Source organism: Lithobates pipiens, unplaced genomic scaffold (genome assembly GCF_037356315.1).
Source record: "Lithobates pipiens isolate NorthernLeopardFrog02 unplaced genomic scaffold, aLitPip1_a1.2 Scaffold_8, whole genome shotgun sequence".
Taxonomy (NCBI): Eukaryota; Metazoa; Chordata; class Amphibia; order Anura; family Ranidae; genus Lithobates; species Lithobates pipiens.
This window is the reverse complement of record NW_027507903.1, coordinates 261,002,502-261,018,208: the sequence shown is the minus strand read 5'-3', so window position 1 is coordinate 261,018,208 and position 15,707 is coordinate 261,002,502. Positions and strand designations below refer to the sequence as shown.

Genomic DNA, 15,707 nt, shown 5'->3' with positions numbered 1-15,707 from the left:
TGATGACCACTTGGAATTTAGACAGTGAAGAGACAGTGAAAAGAGTAAGTGAAAATATAAATTTGCAGGCTCAGATCCGTTTCAAGTGTAATCCACCTTGAATCGAAGGCAGCGCCTATAAATGAATGAATGCAGCCAACCTGCTAGGCTGAGATCACAAACCTGCGATAAGGTTTTCAACATCTTTTCTGCCAATCTTTCTTGATTAGGAAGAACATCTGGATCCACTTTCATGAGCTTCCCCCAGTCTAAAGCAGGAGCCATCTTTATTGGCTATCTTTCTAGAATAATAAATAAAAACATGAAGAACTGATTTACTACTTACAACAAGAGTCATATTTGTTAACCTCCCTGGCGGTACGATTATTTCAGATTTTAGGTGCTGAAAGCGGTACCATTATTTTGCATGGAAATGTGGCGTTTTACATTGTAGGCCTGCAATTCTTAGAAATAATTCACTTAAATCCATCCAAAACAGAGTCTAATAGACATCCCGGGTATGATAAAGTTTGAAATATTAAATCATATATATATATATATATATATATATATATATATATATATATATATATATATATATATATATATATATATATATATATATATATATATATATATATATATATTTTTTTTTTTTTAACAAATAATAATAAAAATTATTCAATAATGTAATCAAATCAAAAACACCGATGTGCTGAGTTGCAGAATTGTCGCGGTCATTTCTTTTAGTGTTTGATGATGAATTTCCCAACGAATCACTATCGCACAATTCTGCAAGTGATTATAATTTATTTTTGCTGTTTTCTAGCTGGTATATAAACACTTTTGATGTAAACTGACATTTTTTGCTATAGACAATCTCCAGTTTCCAGGCATAAAGAACTGTATTTATAATATAAAACTGCATGCAGGACACTGGACAAACCATTAGGGACAAAGGGGATGTGTAATTATTTGATACACTACTGTATCTATACAGTGTTTTTTCGTTTTTTTATTTGGCGCCAAACTCCGTTCCCGTGCGTCGCAACGCTCACAGGGGAACGGAGCTCGGCACTGTGACAGATCAAGTGAGACACAGCGGCTCGCAGGATCCTGGAGGCAAGGTAAGTAAACCTCTATATGGATCCTCCGATGCAATCCCGAGTCTGGCTCGGGAATACCGCTTTTGGTACTGAAATCTCACCCCGAGCCAGACTCGGGAATAACGGCAGGGAGGCTAAAAAGCAGTATAAGGCCCCTTTCACACAGGGCAGATCTACTCAGCGGAGTCCCCCAGGTCAGCGGGAGATCGCTCTATGGATCTCCACTGAGCCAGTGGATGACAGGTCCGTCTTTGTTCACTGAGCGGGGAGGGGCCTGTCAGAGCTCCACTGATTTCTATGGGGAGATCGGACAAAAACAGACAGCATGTCCGTTTTAATCAGATTCCATCCGATGCGATCCGCCAGACGGGTGGCAAACATATTGCTCATATGTCTGTTTTGACTGGATGGGATAGCAGACGGGTGTCAGCGGACACATCTGCCTGCCCATAGAAGTCAATGGGTGGCCTGCTCGGATCCGCCTGGAAAATGGACAGGCGGATCCGAGCGCGCTTATCGTGTGAAAGGGGCCTTAAACCCCAAACCAAAAATGTATAATATTGCAGCTTGCCAATCATTAGATTAGATCAGTGGCTTTATTCATTTTATTTTCTTTAGCTTTTTTTCCCTGGTGATCTGGCCAGTAACATACCGCCTGTATTAGTCAGACATCACTCCGGGTGAATGAGCACAGGAGGCACATCGGACAGCAGCATTGTCACTCTGGGGGAAGGGGTGTGTTAAAGGCTAAGTTCACCTTTAGGAGTTTGCTACACTCAAATCCACCTCCTGTTGCCAGCGCTCCCTACTCTGTGACAGCGGGCGGAGGATCTTGCCCCTTCTCTAAAACCCAATGTCGGCTGACGTCACAGAGCCGATCATGGCCCTGAAAAGATCCTGACCATATGATTGATACCGATCCAGAAGCCTGGATCGGCAGCTGGCTCCGTTTCTCAGCGATCCACCAAAAGCCCGAGGCATACTTATCTTTTAAAGCCAAACTTCAGCTAGTATTTTTAAAGCAGTTACAGAAAGACTTTTTAATGTACTCTTTTGTGATAAATGTTCAACATAAATAGATAAAAGTTGGTCATTGTAAGCACCCCTGTAAGTATTATATGGTTTGTTTCAATCTTCTAACTGCTACTTTGTCTGGACAGTTTGGTCTGTTAAAGGACATTTTAAAATAACAGACTTACAGATGAAAATAAAGACAAAAAGCAGGGTTGCACCGATACTGATATCAGTAATAATACTAAGCATTTGCACAAGTATCGGTACTCGTGCAAATACTTCAATATCTGCAACCAATAATTTCAGGCTGAGTTCTTTCAGCGGGATTCCCCCACTGACAGCTGAAATGTAAAAAAAAAAAAAAAAAAAAATCAGGTAATGATTATTAAAGGGGTTGTAATTATTATTATTTAGTTTTTTTAATAAACAAATATGTTATACTTACCTGCTCGGTGCAAGAGTTTTGCATAGAGTGGCCCCAATCCTCCTCTAGTGGAGTCCCCCAGCAGCACCCCTGTCTCCTCCCTGCATCGAGTGCCCCCTCGGAGCATTCCAAGGGGGCACCCGTGCAGGCACACTCCCGAGTTCTGTTACTGTGTCCATTGACACAGACAGCAGGGCTCGGGCCCTTGTCACTGGATTTTATTGACAGAAGCGGGAGCCAATGGCTGCTGCTGCTGTCAATCTATCCAATGAGGACCAGAGACAGCGGCTGCTGAACTTGTTCTCATGGCTGGAAAGATCAGGTTCAGGTAAGTAAAAGGGGGGCTGCTGCATTACAGAAGGCTTTTCACCTTAATGCATAAAATGCATTAAGGTGAAAAACCGTGAGGATTTACAACCCCTTTAAGGAGCGGAGTCCTCGTGTCCTTAAGAAGCGATGACTCATTCAGCTGTCAGTGGGGTTCCCCTATTGACAGCTGAAGTGTAAACCAAGTCCTGGTAATTGGAGCTGTCAAAAAAAAAAAAAAAAAGTTATCAACAACATTGTTCAGCCGCTGAAATAGAAAGGTAAAAAAAAACATCTTTCTGTATCTTCATCTACAGATCAAAGGGATCAACTTAGATCTGCAGATAAAACCAGTATAAAGCAACCTGTCAAGTAAAATATTTGTTGTTGTTTTTTGTATGTTCTTCTGTTCTTACCCCTTATTAACCCTTAATTTACTCTAATCAGCCTCTAATTAATTCCTTATTCTCCTTCTCCATTTAATTATTATTTTGCGTTTTTTTTTTTTTTTTTTCACTTTTCATTGTATAAACTATTGTAGCACCAGTATTCCTGAAGAGTACGTGCTATGTCTGTAAATTTAGTTTTTTCCCAAGACTATAGTTGAGACTTGGAGTTAATTTCCCTAAATTGTGGTTTTGGTATCAGTTTGGCTGGGCTGTACTAATGTTCTGCCTGGTCATAGGTGTAGGTAGCACCTTTGACGGGCATTGGAACGCAGTCTGGTTGGAAGCATTGGGTACCAGTCTCTCTCTCTGAGCCAATCAGTGGGTGCGTTGTCTCGCTGTGTATTCCGGGAGAGGGTACTTCAGGTGCTGAAGTCACGTGGTTCTGGGTTCCGGTCCAGAAGTATGTTCTGACTCCATGGTCCTGGTCCTCCTGACCAGTCCCCAGGGGCCCTCACGGTCTGGGGTGCGGATCCATTTGTTTCCGAGTCTCATAACTGGCTAGTTCAAGGCACAGTAACTGGAAGGAGGATTCTAAAGTGGTCCGGTGCTGTCTTGGGTTTTGGAGTGGCCCAGCAACTCGTCATGCAACCAGGGGAGGACTCTTCGGAAGAGGGCCACGCACGAGGCTGGCTGCTTGGTAAGAGCCTGGATGCTGAGCTGTATGGACACTAATTGAATCCGCATTTCTTACGGTATCGCCGGAACGGCTGCAAGATACTGGTACTGTAAAAAAGTTCCTATTTTCATCCTTCGGTTACAACTAAGTTCCTGTGAGAGACTTTCTGTGTTCATCTAAAGTTTGCAACTAAGTCTGTGGCAGAGACTTTGCCAAGTCATTTGTCGGCTGCTAAGTCCATAAACCAGGATTTATCGGTCAGTGGAAATATCCAGTTGCGAGTGGCTATTCCCTGGATTTTGTAGAGCAGGGATATGCAATTAGTGGACCTCCAGCTGTTGCAAAACTACAACTCCCATCATGCCTCTACCTCTGGGTGTCATTGTTGTGGCTGTCAGTCTTGCTATGCATCATGGGACTTGTAGTTCTGCAACAGCTGGAGGTCTGATAATTGCATATCCCTGACGTAGTGAGAGACATTTATTAAGTGTCAGCAGTTTTCAAAGTGCCTGAGCTTCCATACCTATACCCTCTATTCCCAAATTAGATACTGTTTCTGTTCAACGTTTTAAGCAAATAAAAATTCCTAAAGGAATTCAAGTGTCAGTATCTGCAGTTATTGGGCCATCAACCTCGGGAACCCCTAGACAAGAACGACGAGCTACAAGGCAGAGGAGGTAAACGGTAAGCCCAAGAAAACCAGCCACTCCTTCGGGGGTCAGTGCTACACTATGAAAACATTTTTATTTTTTATTGTTTGCTTGGTTTGTTAATATTTTTACACCTTTAACATATATTTACACGTTTCACATTGAAAAAAGCGCAAAATTTAAAAAAAAATGTATTTCATTTGTAAACAAATTGTCAATGCTGTGTACTATTGATGACAGCTGATGTGTAAACAAAACAGTAGGTATTGGTAATTTGTATCGGCAAGTACTAAAAAAAAGTTTCAATACCTGTAAAAAAAAAAAAATGGTGCATCCCTAACAAAAAGCCTAAAAATAGAAAACGATTGCAACCATCACATCTAAATGTTGGTCAGCTGCAATATATTACATTTAAGAAGGATCTTCCCACATATGGCCAGCCTGAGATTTAGGGTAGCTCAGCCAAAGGATTACCGGACCTTTGGCATTTCATTCACTTCTATAGATAAGGTGATCCCTTCTGCTTCTCCAGTGTATTATCACTATTGGAGACAGACAAAAGATGCATTCAGGGGTAGTGTATATACAACATTGTATACTCAACTCTATCCGAATTAGCTAGAAACAGATCTGGCTCTCCAGATGATTGAATCCCTAAACAAAAGCTTAGCAGGCACAAATCTCCTTCTGACATTTAGCTCTGTCATTTCGCAATCCGGAGTAAATAGTGCTGAAACCAGCAGCCAGACTTCAATGGCCTCATCACAGCACTGAATAAACATTCTCACATCTATTGCTCTCTGCAAGTGAGTGTGCTCAATAGACATCCCCAGAGCAACGCTCATTATGGAGAACAAATGCATCTACCCAGAGAAACAATACAAAGTGTCCTTTACAGACTATGGGCTCTTTCCCACTAGCGGAGTCTCTCCACTGATCCGGCGGATGACAGGTCCATGCCTGCTCCGCTAATGCAGAGCCGACACGGACACAATCCACTTTTCTGTAAGGGCGTTCTGATGTAAAACAGACCGCTTGTAGTGTACATCCGACAGTCATATGATCCAATAGATAGAAGATCCCCCATTGGTTTTTGCAAGATAGGATCAAATCAGATGTTGGCGAGTGCCAGACGCATGTCCATTGACATCCGCTGCTCCATAGAGAGCAATGGATCATCTGATTGGGTCTAAAAAACAGGCAGACGCAATCAGTGAAAGGGGCTTATAGGGTCCATGCATACTAGGAGGAGAAAAAAAAATCCCAGAACCTCTGGCAGACAAAGCGGCATAAAAAAATGCTCAGAGTTAAGTTCCATACACACGATCGGACTTTGTACAAACTTTCCCGTGGATTTCTGTACAAAGGGCGTTGGCCCGTGAACTTGTTAAAGCGGGAGTACACCTGCTGACTTTTTTTTTCAGACCTGCAAGGGAAAAGGCATAAAGAGCTAATATGCACCGCATACTAGCTCATTATGAAATACCTACCTTAGAACGAGGCCCCGACATCTGGCCCGATCCACGCTGAGGGAGCTGACATGTTCCCTCGGTGTGTCTTCCGGGTATCGCGGCTCCAGCGCTGTGAGTGGCCAGAGCCGCGATATAGTCACTCCCTCGCATGCGCACGGGACATTTCTTTCCGGCAGGGTCCGGCGTCTGCCGGGCTTTCCGCCGAGAATCCCCTGTGCGCTTGCACTGCTGCAGTCAGCGGCTAGTTGCGAGAGGAATATCTCTAAACCTGTATGGTTTAGGAGATATTTTTTTACCTTATTATAGGCTTACCTGTAGGTAAAAGTTTTTTAAGCTACACACGATCAGACTTTTTCAGCCAACTTTCACCAAATCACGTGGTTTTTCTGCTCTTTACCGCCACCTTTGGTCAACTTCTGTATTGTCTGATCTTTTGCATTCGTTGTGAGTAAGGATGAGCTCCAGCGTGTTCGCATACTCCATGTGCAGAGCCCGCCAGGAAGTGGGCACAGCACTGCGCTAATCCCAGGCAGTGAGACATTCCCCCGATGCGCAGCTGCAGAGATCGGGCAATGTCTCACCGCCTGTGATTAGCGCAGCGCTGCGCCCACTTCCTGGCGGGCTCTGCACGTGGAGTATGCAAACACGTCTGAGCTCATCCCTAGTTCTGAGCATGTGTGTTTGTAAAGTCTGATGGTTTTCTGCGCACACGATCGGACGTTGCTCCATCGGACTTATGTTGTTGAAAAGTTTGTCTGTTTGCACAGCCAACAAAAGTCCGATGAAAGTTTGACCGATGGAGCGTACAAACGGTCGGATGTTGCCTCAAAACAGCTAATTTGCATGTTTGTTGTCAAAAAGTCAGACCTTGTGTACGGGCCTTTAGAGTTGCACCAATATCGGAATCTGTGCTGATACTAAGCATTTACAATAGTACTCGTGCAAATGCTCTGATACTTGAAACCGATAAATTTGCGGTGTGATTTGAGCCCATACAAAATTAATTGGCGGTCACGCGATCGAAAAACTCCTGATCGCAAGCTTTTCGTTAGCCACTGGTCACTGTGTGCTTTGGCACAGCCCTGTTGGCGCTACTACACGCAAATATGCAGCTGATGGGCGCTGAGAGGCCAGATATTTGCGTGCTCTGGATGGCAACAGGTTAAGGCCTTTATTACATGAGCAGCCAGGTGGCTTTATCACCCCCTGACCAATGGCATGCAGCCACCCAGGGCTACACACATGTTGCAGCCGCAGCGGCATGACGTATTTGTCGGGGGGGGGGGGATTATCAGTGCCTAATGCAAATCTATGGGGCCACCCTGAAAAAACCTGCAATGTAGGTCATTGAGTGCAGTGGAGTGAGAATTAAAGGGTTAAATCAGGCATCACATTTTCAAGGGGTAGCAGGGGCATATGTGAACAAGCCCATAGTCCAGCCATTCATGGATTGCAATTCAGCCGATCCCTGGCAGGGAGGTTGTACAGAAAATGATCTATTTATTTGACATTGGTACAACTGCCCTGTTGGAAAAAGCTCAACCGATCAGGGCTGCTGGCTATAGCCTGCAATGCTAATCAGTGTTACAAAGGCACAGCGGAGAAGTGTGCATCTGGGGGGGGGGGGATCAGTTTGGGGGGGGGGGGGGGGTTTGTTTAACCTGATAGAAAGAAAAAAAAAAAAGAAAGGGAGAATCATCAACGGCAATGGTGCTCAACCTGTAGCCTCCAGATGTTGCAGAACTACAAGTCCCATGAGCATTGCAAGGTTGACAGGTACAAGCATGACTCCCAAAAGGCAGAGGCATGATGGGACTTGTAGTTCCACAACAGCTGGAGTCCACAGGCTGAGCACTGTTGATCTAAGACAGGGATATGCAATTAGCTAACCTCCAGCTGTTGTAAAACTACAAGTCCCATCATGCCTCTGGGTGTCATGCTTGTGGCTGTCAGTCTCGCTATGCCTCATGGGACTTGTAGTTCTACAACATCTGGAGGTCTGCTAATTGCCTATCCCTGATCTATGGGCTGCCTTAGTCATGTCCATCTAAATCTTCCAGTTCATAAAAGAATCCCTTTTACCCAGAATTACAGCACTGCTGCCCTAGGGTGTCTCCATTGCTCCTCCAGTAGAGTGGGGGCGCTCTAATAAAGGAGGTGTGTTACTGGACAGATCCCTAGGTGAACACAGAGGATAAAAAGTCTAAAAAAAATAAAAGTAAAACAAATGAAGCCGCCACATCTAATGATCGCTCAGCTGCAATATGTGACATTTGTGTCAGTGCTAAATAAAAAGAAGTAGGTGGGTGTGTGGGCACAGGGGATGTAATGAGAACTCACCTCCCTAGGAGGGGTCAGCAGTGTGAGAGGGATGTTGCAGGCACACAATGGAGAGATTACAGGCTGTGGGGTGTTGTCATACTCTGCACGCACAGCACTGGCCGCACACTCATAACTAGCTGGGTCCCATAACACCGAGCAGCATGTTGTCTTGTCTTCCCAGCGGACTGCTCAGGCTGAACAGGTGACGGATGCGCTATGTACAACACACAGCTTCTCCTACAACCACAGGTACCACAGCGCCAACACCGCGGGGACAGCCGGGAAAGCGTTGCTAAGAAACCCCATTAAACACTGATTAGCCCCCGGAACAGGAAGACCCCGCCCACTCGTACTTCGTAGGCTTCCAGAAATCAAGGCTCCAGGCTCTGTGTAGTGACGGCTCGGGCCGTCTATAGGTGGCGCTGTGGGGATGGAGCTATGGCTGAGTCACTGGAGAGTAAGGGAGCCCCGAGGATTCTCCCGCACTGACTCCTCCCAGGCACGCTCCAGAGCGCCATGCTGGGAAACATGGATGTGACCTCATATCCGGCTAAGAGAATCATGGAGGAGGGGCCGGCTTACCTCCCTGTCATGGCGGCTTCCACAGCTCGGAACTAATTCCATTGAAGCGAGCTGGGCTGTCCACCATCAGTGGAGCCTTCTCTGGGATAGTACTACTCAGTGATCACTGGAGGAAGAAGCGCAGTGTGCACCGCTAGGGGGTGTTATCAGAGCAACCATCCTCCCCATACAGGAGACAGTAAGACATCTCTCAGACTGTCATGTGTGTCTATGGATATCTGCTTATCAGGTGCCTTCTGTGTAGGAATATCTGTGTTCTGGGGGTCTGCTGGGTATGGACATCTGCTTTCTTGGTGTCTTGTCTGTATGGGTATCTACTATCTGGCTACCTTTTTGTTTATGGGTATCTGCTCACTGTGTACTGGCTGGGCGTGTATGAGTGCTTGATCGCGGGCCATGTATGTGTGACTGGCATGTATGGGCACCTGCTCACTGGGCTTGTATGGGTGCTTGCATCCCTGGGCGACTGGCGTGTATGGGCACTTGATCGCTGGACGTGTTGGGCACTTGATCGCTGGGCGACTGGCGTGTATGGGCACTTTATCGCTGGACGTGTATGGGCGCCTGCATCCCTGGGCGACTGGCGTGTGTGGGCACTTGATCACTGGGCGTGTATGGGTGCCTGCATCCCTGGGCAACTGGCGTGTATGGGCACTTGATCGCTGGACGTGTATGGGCACTTGATCGCTGGGCGACTGGCGTGTATGGGCACTTGATCGCTGGACGTGTATGGGCGCCTGCATCCCTGGGCGACTGGCGTGTGTGGGCACTTGATCGCTGGGCGACTGGCGTGTGTGGGCACTTGATCGCTGGACGTGTATGGGCGCCTGCATCCCTGGGCGACTGGCGTGTGTGGGCACTTGATCACTGGACGTGTATGGGCGCCTGCATCCCTGGGAGACTGGCGTGTATGGGCACTTGATCGCTGGACGTGTATGGGCACTTGATCGCTGGACATGTATGGGAGACTGGCGTGTATGGGCACTTGATCGCTGGACGTGTATGGGAGACTGGCGTGTATGGGCACTTGATCGCTGGACGTGTATGGGAGACTGGCGTGTATGGGCACTTGATCGCTGGACGTGTATGGGAGACTGGCGTGTATGGGCACTTGATCGCTGGACGTGTATGGGAGACTGGCGTGTATGGGCACTTGATCGCTGGACGTGTATGGGAGACTGGCGTGTATGGGCACTTGATCGCTGGACGTGTATGTGCGACTGGCGTGTATGGGCACTTGATCGCTGGACGTGTATGGGCGCATGCGTCCCTGAGCAACTGGCGTGTATGGGCACTTGATCGCTGGACATGTATGTGCGACTGGCGTGTATGAGCACTTGATCGCTGGACGTGTATGGGCGCCTGCATCCCTGGGCGACTGGAGTGTATGGACACTTGATCGCTGAACGTGTATGGGCGCCTGGCGTGTATGAGCACTTGATCGCTGGACGTGTATGGGCGCCTGCATCCCTGGGCGACTGGCGTGTATGGACACTTGATCGTTGGACGTGTATGGGCGCCTGCATCCCTGGGCGACTGGCGTGTATGGACACTTGATCGTTGGACGTGTATGGGCGCCTGCATCCCTGGGCGACTGGCGTGTATGGACACTTGATCGTTGGACGTGTATGGGCGCCTGCATCCCTGGGCGACTGGCGTGTATGGACACTTGATCGTTGGACGTGTATGTGCGCCTGCATCCCTGGGCGACTGGCGTGTATGGACACTTGATCGTTGGACGTGTATGGGCGCCTGCATCCCTGGGCGACTGGCGTGTATGGACACTTGATCGTTGGACGTGTATGGGCACCTGCATCCCTGGGCGACTGGCGTGTATGGACACTTGATCGTTGGACGTGTATGGGCGCCTGCATCCCTGGGCGACTGGCGTGTATGGACACTTGATCGTTGGACGTGTATGGGCGCCTGCATCCCTGGGCGACTGGCGTGTATGGACACTTGATCGTTGGACGTGTATGGGCGCCTGCATCCCTGGGCGACTGGCGTGTATGGACACTTGATCGTTGGACGTGTATGGGCACCTGCATCCCTGGGCGACTGGCGTGTATGGACACTTGATCGTTGGACGTGTATGGGGCCTGCATCCCTGGGCGACTGGCGTGTATGGGCACTTGATCACTGGACGTGTATGGGCACCTGCATCCCTGGGAGACTGGCGTGTATGGGCACTTGATCGCTGGACGTGCATGTGCAACTGGCATGTATGGGCACCTGCTCACTGGGCGTGTATGGGCGCCTGCATCCCTGGGCGACTGGCGTGTATGGGCGCCTGCATCCCTGGGCGACTGGCATGTATGGGCGCCTGCATCCCTGGGCGACTGGCATGTATGGGCGCCTGCATCCCTGGGCGACTGGCATGTATGGGCGCCTGCATCCCTGGGCGACTGGCATGTATGGGCGCCTGCATCCCTGGGCGACTGGCGTGTATGGGCGGCTGGACGTGTATGGGTGCCTGCATCCCCGGGGCGACTGGCATGTATGGGTGCCTGCATCCCCGGGGCGACTGGCATGTATGGGCGCCTGCATCCCTGGGCGACTGGCATGTATGGGCGCCTGCATCCCTGGGCGACTGGCATGTATGGGCGCCTGCATCCCTGGGTGACTGGCGTGGTATGGGTGCCTAGCATGTATGGGCGCCTGCTTGCTGTGTGTGTATGGGCGCCTGCTCGCTGGGAAACTGGAGTGTATGAGCGCCTGCTTGCTAAGTGTGTATGGGTGCCTGGCATGTATGTGGAGCGTCTGCTTGCTGGGTGTGTATGGGCGCCTGGCATGTATTGGCGACTGCTCGCTGGGTGTGTACGGGCACCTGGCATGTATGGGCGCCTGCTCACTGGGAGTGTACGGGTGCCTGGCATGTATGGGCATTCACTTACTGAGCATGTATGGGTGTCTGCTCGCTGGGCGTGTACGGGCACCTGGCATGTATGGGCATTCGCTCGCTGGGCGTGTACGGGCGCCTGCACACTACTGATCTGTATGTGAGGAAAAGAGAGATCTTCTGTTTCAGCTGAGCTGAAACACAATCTCTGTTTTCTTCCAATGTGTCCACTCCCCCCACAGTTCGCCCCCTGGTGTTAACCCCTTCCTTGCCAGTGTCATTTATTCAGGGATCGGTACATGGTGGTTTTATTCTTATAATTATTTATTTTTATTTTTATTTTTTTAAGCACTGATCTCCAAAAAGTGTCTGCTTTTCACGCAGGCTTTCCAATCAGTTTTTTCAGGCGGACCTGGACGCTCCATGCACCTCTATGGAGCTGTGGATGTCATGACATGTCCGCTGACATCCACTGCTGTTCGAGCTGATCCTGTCCATGAAATCCAGACAGATGCAAACCCTATTTTCCATCCGTCTGGACAGGCGGTTTGTTTTCATCCTTTCTCCATAGAGGACAGCGGGGCTTTGACATAGTGGGCAGAGACGGACCTGTCAGCGGAGCGATCCTTGCTGAGCAAAGCGGAATCTGTACACGGACAAGCCCGTGTGAAAGGGCCCTTTGGGTCAGATTTGTCCGCCACAATGTCGTCCCGCTAAAGATCGCTGCCATTACTAGTAAAAAAATAAAAATAAGTGCCGTAAATTTTAACCCATAGTTTGTAGACGCGATAATGTTTGCTCAAACCAATCAATAAATGCTTCTTGGGATTTTTTTTTTTTTTTTTTTTTAATCAAAAATATATAGCAGAGAATACATATTGGCCTAATGAAGAAATTATATATTTTTATTTTTTTTGTTCAAAAAAACTGGATTTTATTTTTATAGCAGAAAATAAAGAATATTGTTTTTTGAGAACCGAGCTGCTGTAACCTCCTCTTGAAAATTGCTGCTTTTTTTTTTGATTTGTTTAAAGTGCAAAAAATAACCACAGAGGTGATCAAATACCACCAGAAGAAAGCTCTATTTGTGGGAAAAAGGACATCATTTTTATTTGGGTACAACATCGCACGACAGCGCAATTGTCAGGTAAAGCAAAGCAGTGCCGTATTGCTAAAAATAGCCTGGTCAGGAAGTGGATTCCTCCCGGGGCTGAAGTGGCTAAAGTGGGGTGCCCCTAAAAATTTAAAAGTCAGCAGCTACAAATACTGCAGCTGCTGACTTTTAATAATCAGACACTTACCTGTCCCAGGGTCCAGCGATGAGGGGAACGAAGCCCCCTCGTTCTCCGCTTGCGGCGCCGTCATTCGTACTGTGGGCACCCGGCTGTGGCTTCACAGCCGGGCACCCACTGCGCATGAGGGGAAGTTATGTCACCAGCCCGGGCAAGGAAGAAGGCAGACTATGAGGGACCCCCTAGCAACAGGTATTTAGAGGTGAGTAAATTATAATTTTTTTTTTTTTTTTTTTATTATTTTTTTTTTTAAAGAATTTAAAAAAATATATATTTTTTTTGGTGGCAACACAACTTTAAAAAAAAAAATCATGTTTGCAGAAAAAAAAAAAAATTGGAAAAAAATGTGTTTTTATTTTTTCTCACCTCTAAATGGTTGTTGCTAGGGGGTCCCCCCTAGTCTGCCTCCTTCAGTGCCTGGGCTCCTGACATCACTTCCCCTCGGCACAGGAGGGACCCAGCTCTGCCCCCTCCAGGTCCCCGATGATTGCGCGGCCAATCACGGTGTGCGGTGGTGCTCGCGCATGCACAGTGGGTGCCCGGCTGTGAAGCCACAGTCGGGCGCCCACAGTTACAATGCTGCCACCGCCAAACGGAGGCGGAGAAGAGTGGGGCTTTGATCCCCCGCATCGCTGGACCCTGGGATAGGCAAGTGTCCGATTATTAAAAGTCAGCAGCTGCAGTATTTGTAGCTGCTGACTTTTTTTTTATTTTTTTTATGAGAACCCCGCTAAGTTAAGATGCACTTCTGTGCACTTTGAGAAGGACTGCACATTCTAACATGTTGCAAGAAATCAGAGTGTGAACGTGACCTAAAAGTGGAACTGAATGCAAACTTTTTTTTTGTTTGGTCGGATGAATCTGAATGGACCTGGATGTGGGCAGATTATAGGCGGACGTATGGTTGCTTACATCCACCAAGACATAGAGATACATCAGAGTCTGTTTTTTGATCCATGTACAGTAACAATGGGTCAAATGCAGACTGCCAAAATGCCTTTATGAAATCGGCCATGGGAAGGGTGAGTGGGCCACTTGGGGGGACTTAGGGCTCATTTACACTCGCTTTGACTTAAACACACATTAACCATTTTTATACCAGGCACTTTCACCCCCTTCCTGCCCAGTCCACTTTTCAGAGTTTGTTATAACATTTTGCCAAAAATAAAATAAAATAATGTTTTTTCTCCTTCACTGATGTGCACCGATGGGGCTACACGGGGAGTTGTGTGTGGATTCTGCACTGCATACAAATCACAACTTGTTCATGCGACTCAATGAGGGTGTGTATGTTAACGACACCCCAAAATCAGTTCACAAAGCGCAGTGCGATTTACAAAATCTGATCGCATGGGTGCGATCTGATTCTGGTGCTCCCAGAAAAAAAGGGGGGGGGTGCTGCACGTTTTTGGTGTGATTTAAGCCATACAGAATAATGGCTCAAAGCACACTGATGAAGATTCACATTTGATTTGAACTGGAATGCAGTGCGATTCCTGTTCGAAAAAAAAAATGCAGTTTCCAGCACCACATATTGTGAACTGGAGCTCAGAGCGCTTTAAAAAAGCACCTCCAATTTTGAAGCCCTTAGTAACCAGGTAAAACTAGAGTCAAAGGGTGAACAGTAAAATCTTTTACAGGTTTAATCCTTGGGTGACATGCTGCTTGTTTTCTTTAGGATAAGTAATAACACATTCTGTGCACTATTAATCCCATCACAGAAGGTAACACAACCCTGGTTTAAAGCTGTACTCTGTGTTGCCACCAGTTAGCTGAAGTGTTTATCGGCAGTCAGACTTGTTCTATAAAGTCATCGCTTGCCAACGCAAACACTACCTCGCCCAATGACATTGCTTATTTTTCACTTGCTCTGTAATATTTAGTAACCTTGTTCATTGGTGGATGCTTATTTATCCACATTACTGAAGAGGTTACAGCAGCTCGGTTCTTACAGTGTAGAATGGACTCCGTGTTAAAAAGCAACCCTGAATTTCCACCAACTAGAGAAGTTATGACTTTTTTGAAATGGCAGAGAGGGGAGGACACAAGGAGGATTATACAGACAGTGGAGGAGGGTAAACTTCCCCGGTTGGAAGGGAATATGAAAAGAAATGGATATAACATAGGCAACTTCAAGAATATATCATTGCCCTCAAGAAAATGGGGACATTATATAGAGAACCAACTATACTGGAACTATTATTTTTGCAAGAACAGAAACCAATACATAATTTATCCAATGTATATAAATATTTAATATGGAATAATAGGGAGCCAGAGCTGAGCTACATAAAAAAGTGGGGAAAAGAACTAAGGATGGATATCCCTAAAGATAAGTGGGAGACGGCAATTATATTAACACATAAGATGTCGGTTTCTAGTAGGCATCAAGAAAGAAATTACAAACTATTAGTGAGGTGGTATAGATGTCCAATAGATATGCATAGAATTAACTCAGAGAATAATGACACCTGTTGGAGGTGCCAAGGAGAAGTAGGTACAGTGTCACACATTTTGGTATTTTTGCCCAGAGATCCAGATATTTTGGAAAAAAATATATAAAATATACCGGGACGTGACGGGGGTTAATAAACAACCAGACGTATTGATCTCTAGGGGCCCAAGGGATCTTGGTGCTTGGGTATTTAGACGACCT

At 47.0% G+C, this 15,707-nt stretch overlaps 2 protein-coding genes across 3 annotated transcripts in view; one reads left to right on the top strand and one right to left on the bottom strand.

Annotated features, from left to right (window-relative positions):
- Positions 1 to 8,812, bottom strand: part of CEP290 (centrosomal protein 290) — a 338,046-nt gene extending 329,234 nt beyond the window's left edge. Inside the window, exons 1-2 of the mRNA XM_077471382.1 lie at positions 8,357 to 8,812; positions 163 to 281 (exon numbers count right to left, since the gene is read on the bottom strand). Of these exons, the coding sequence (XP_077327508.1) occupies positions 163 to 264 (102 nt within the window). The 5' untranslated portion in view covers positions 265 to 281; positions 8,357 to 8,812. The remainder of the gene's footprint in view (positions 1 to 162; positions 282 to 8,356) is intronic.
- Positions 8,813 to 8,916: 104 nt separating this feature from the next.
- The window catches only part of TMTC3 (transmembrane O-mannosyltransferase targeting cadherins 3), a 137,555-nt gene continuing 130,764 nt past the window's right edge, over positions 8,917 to 15,707 (top strand). The window contains exon 1 of one of the 2 annotated variants that reach the window (XM_077471383.1): positions 8,917 to 9,098. The gene's annotated coding sequence lies outside the window, so the exon portion shown is untranslated. Of the gene's footprint in view, positions 9,150 to 15,707 lie in introns of both variants that reach the window. The other variant, XM_077471384.1, reaches the window with a different exon arrangement.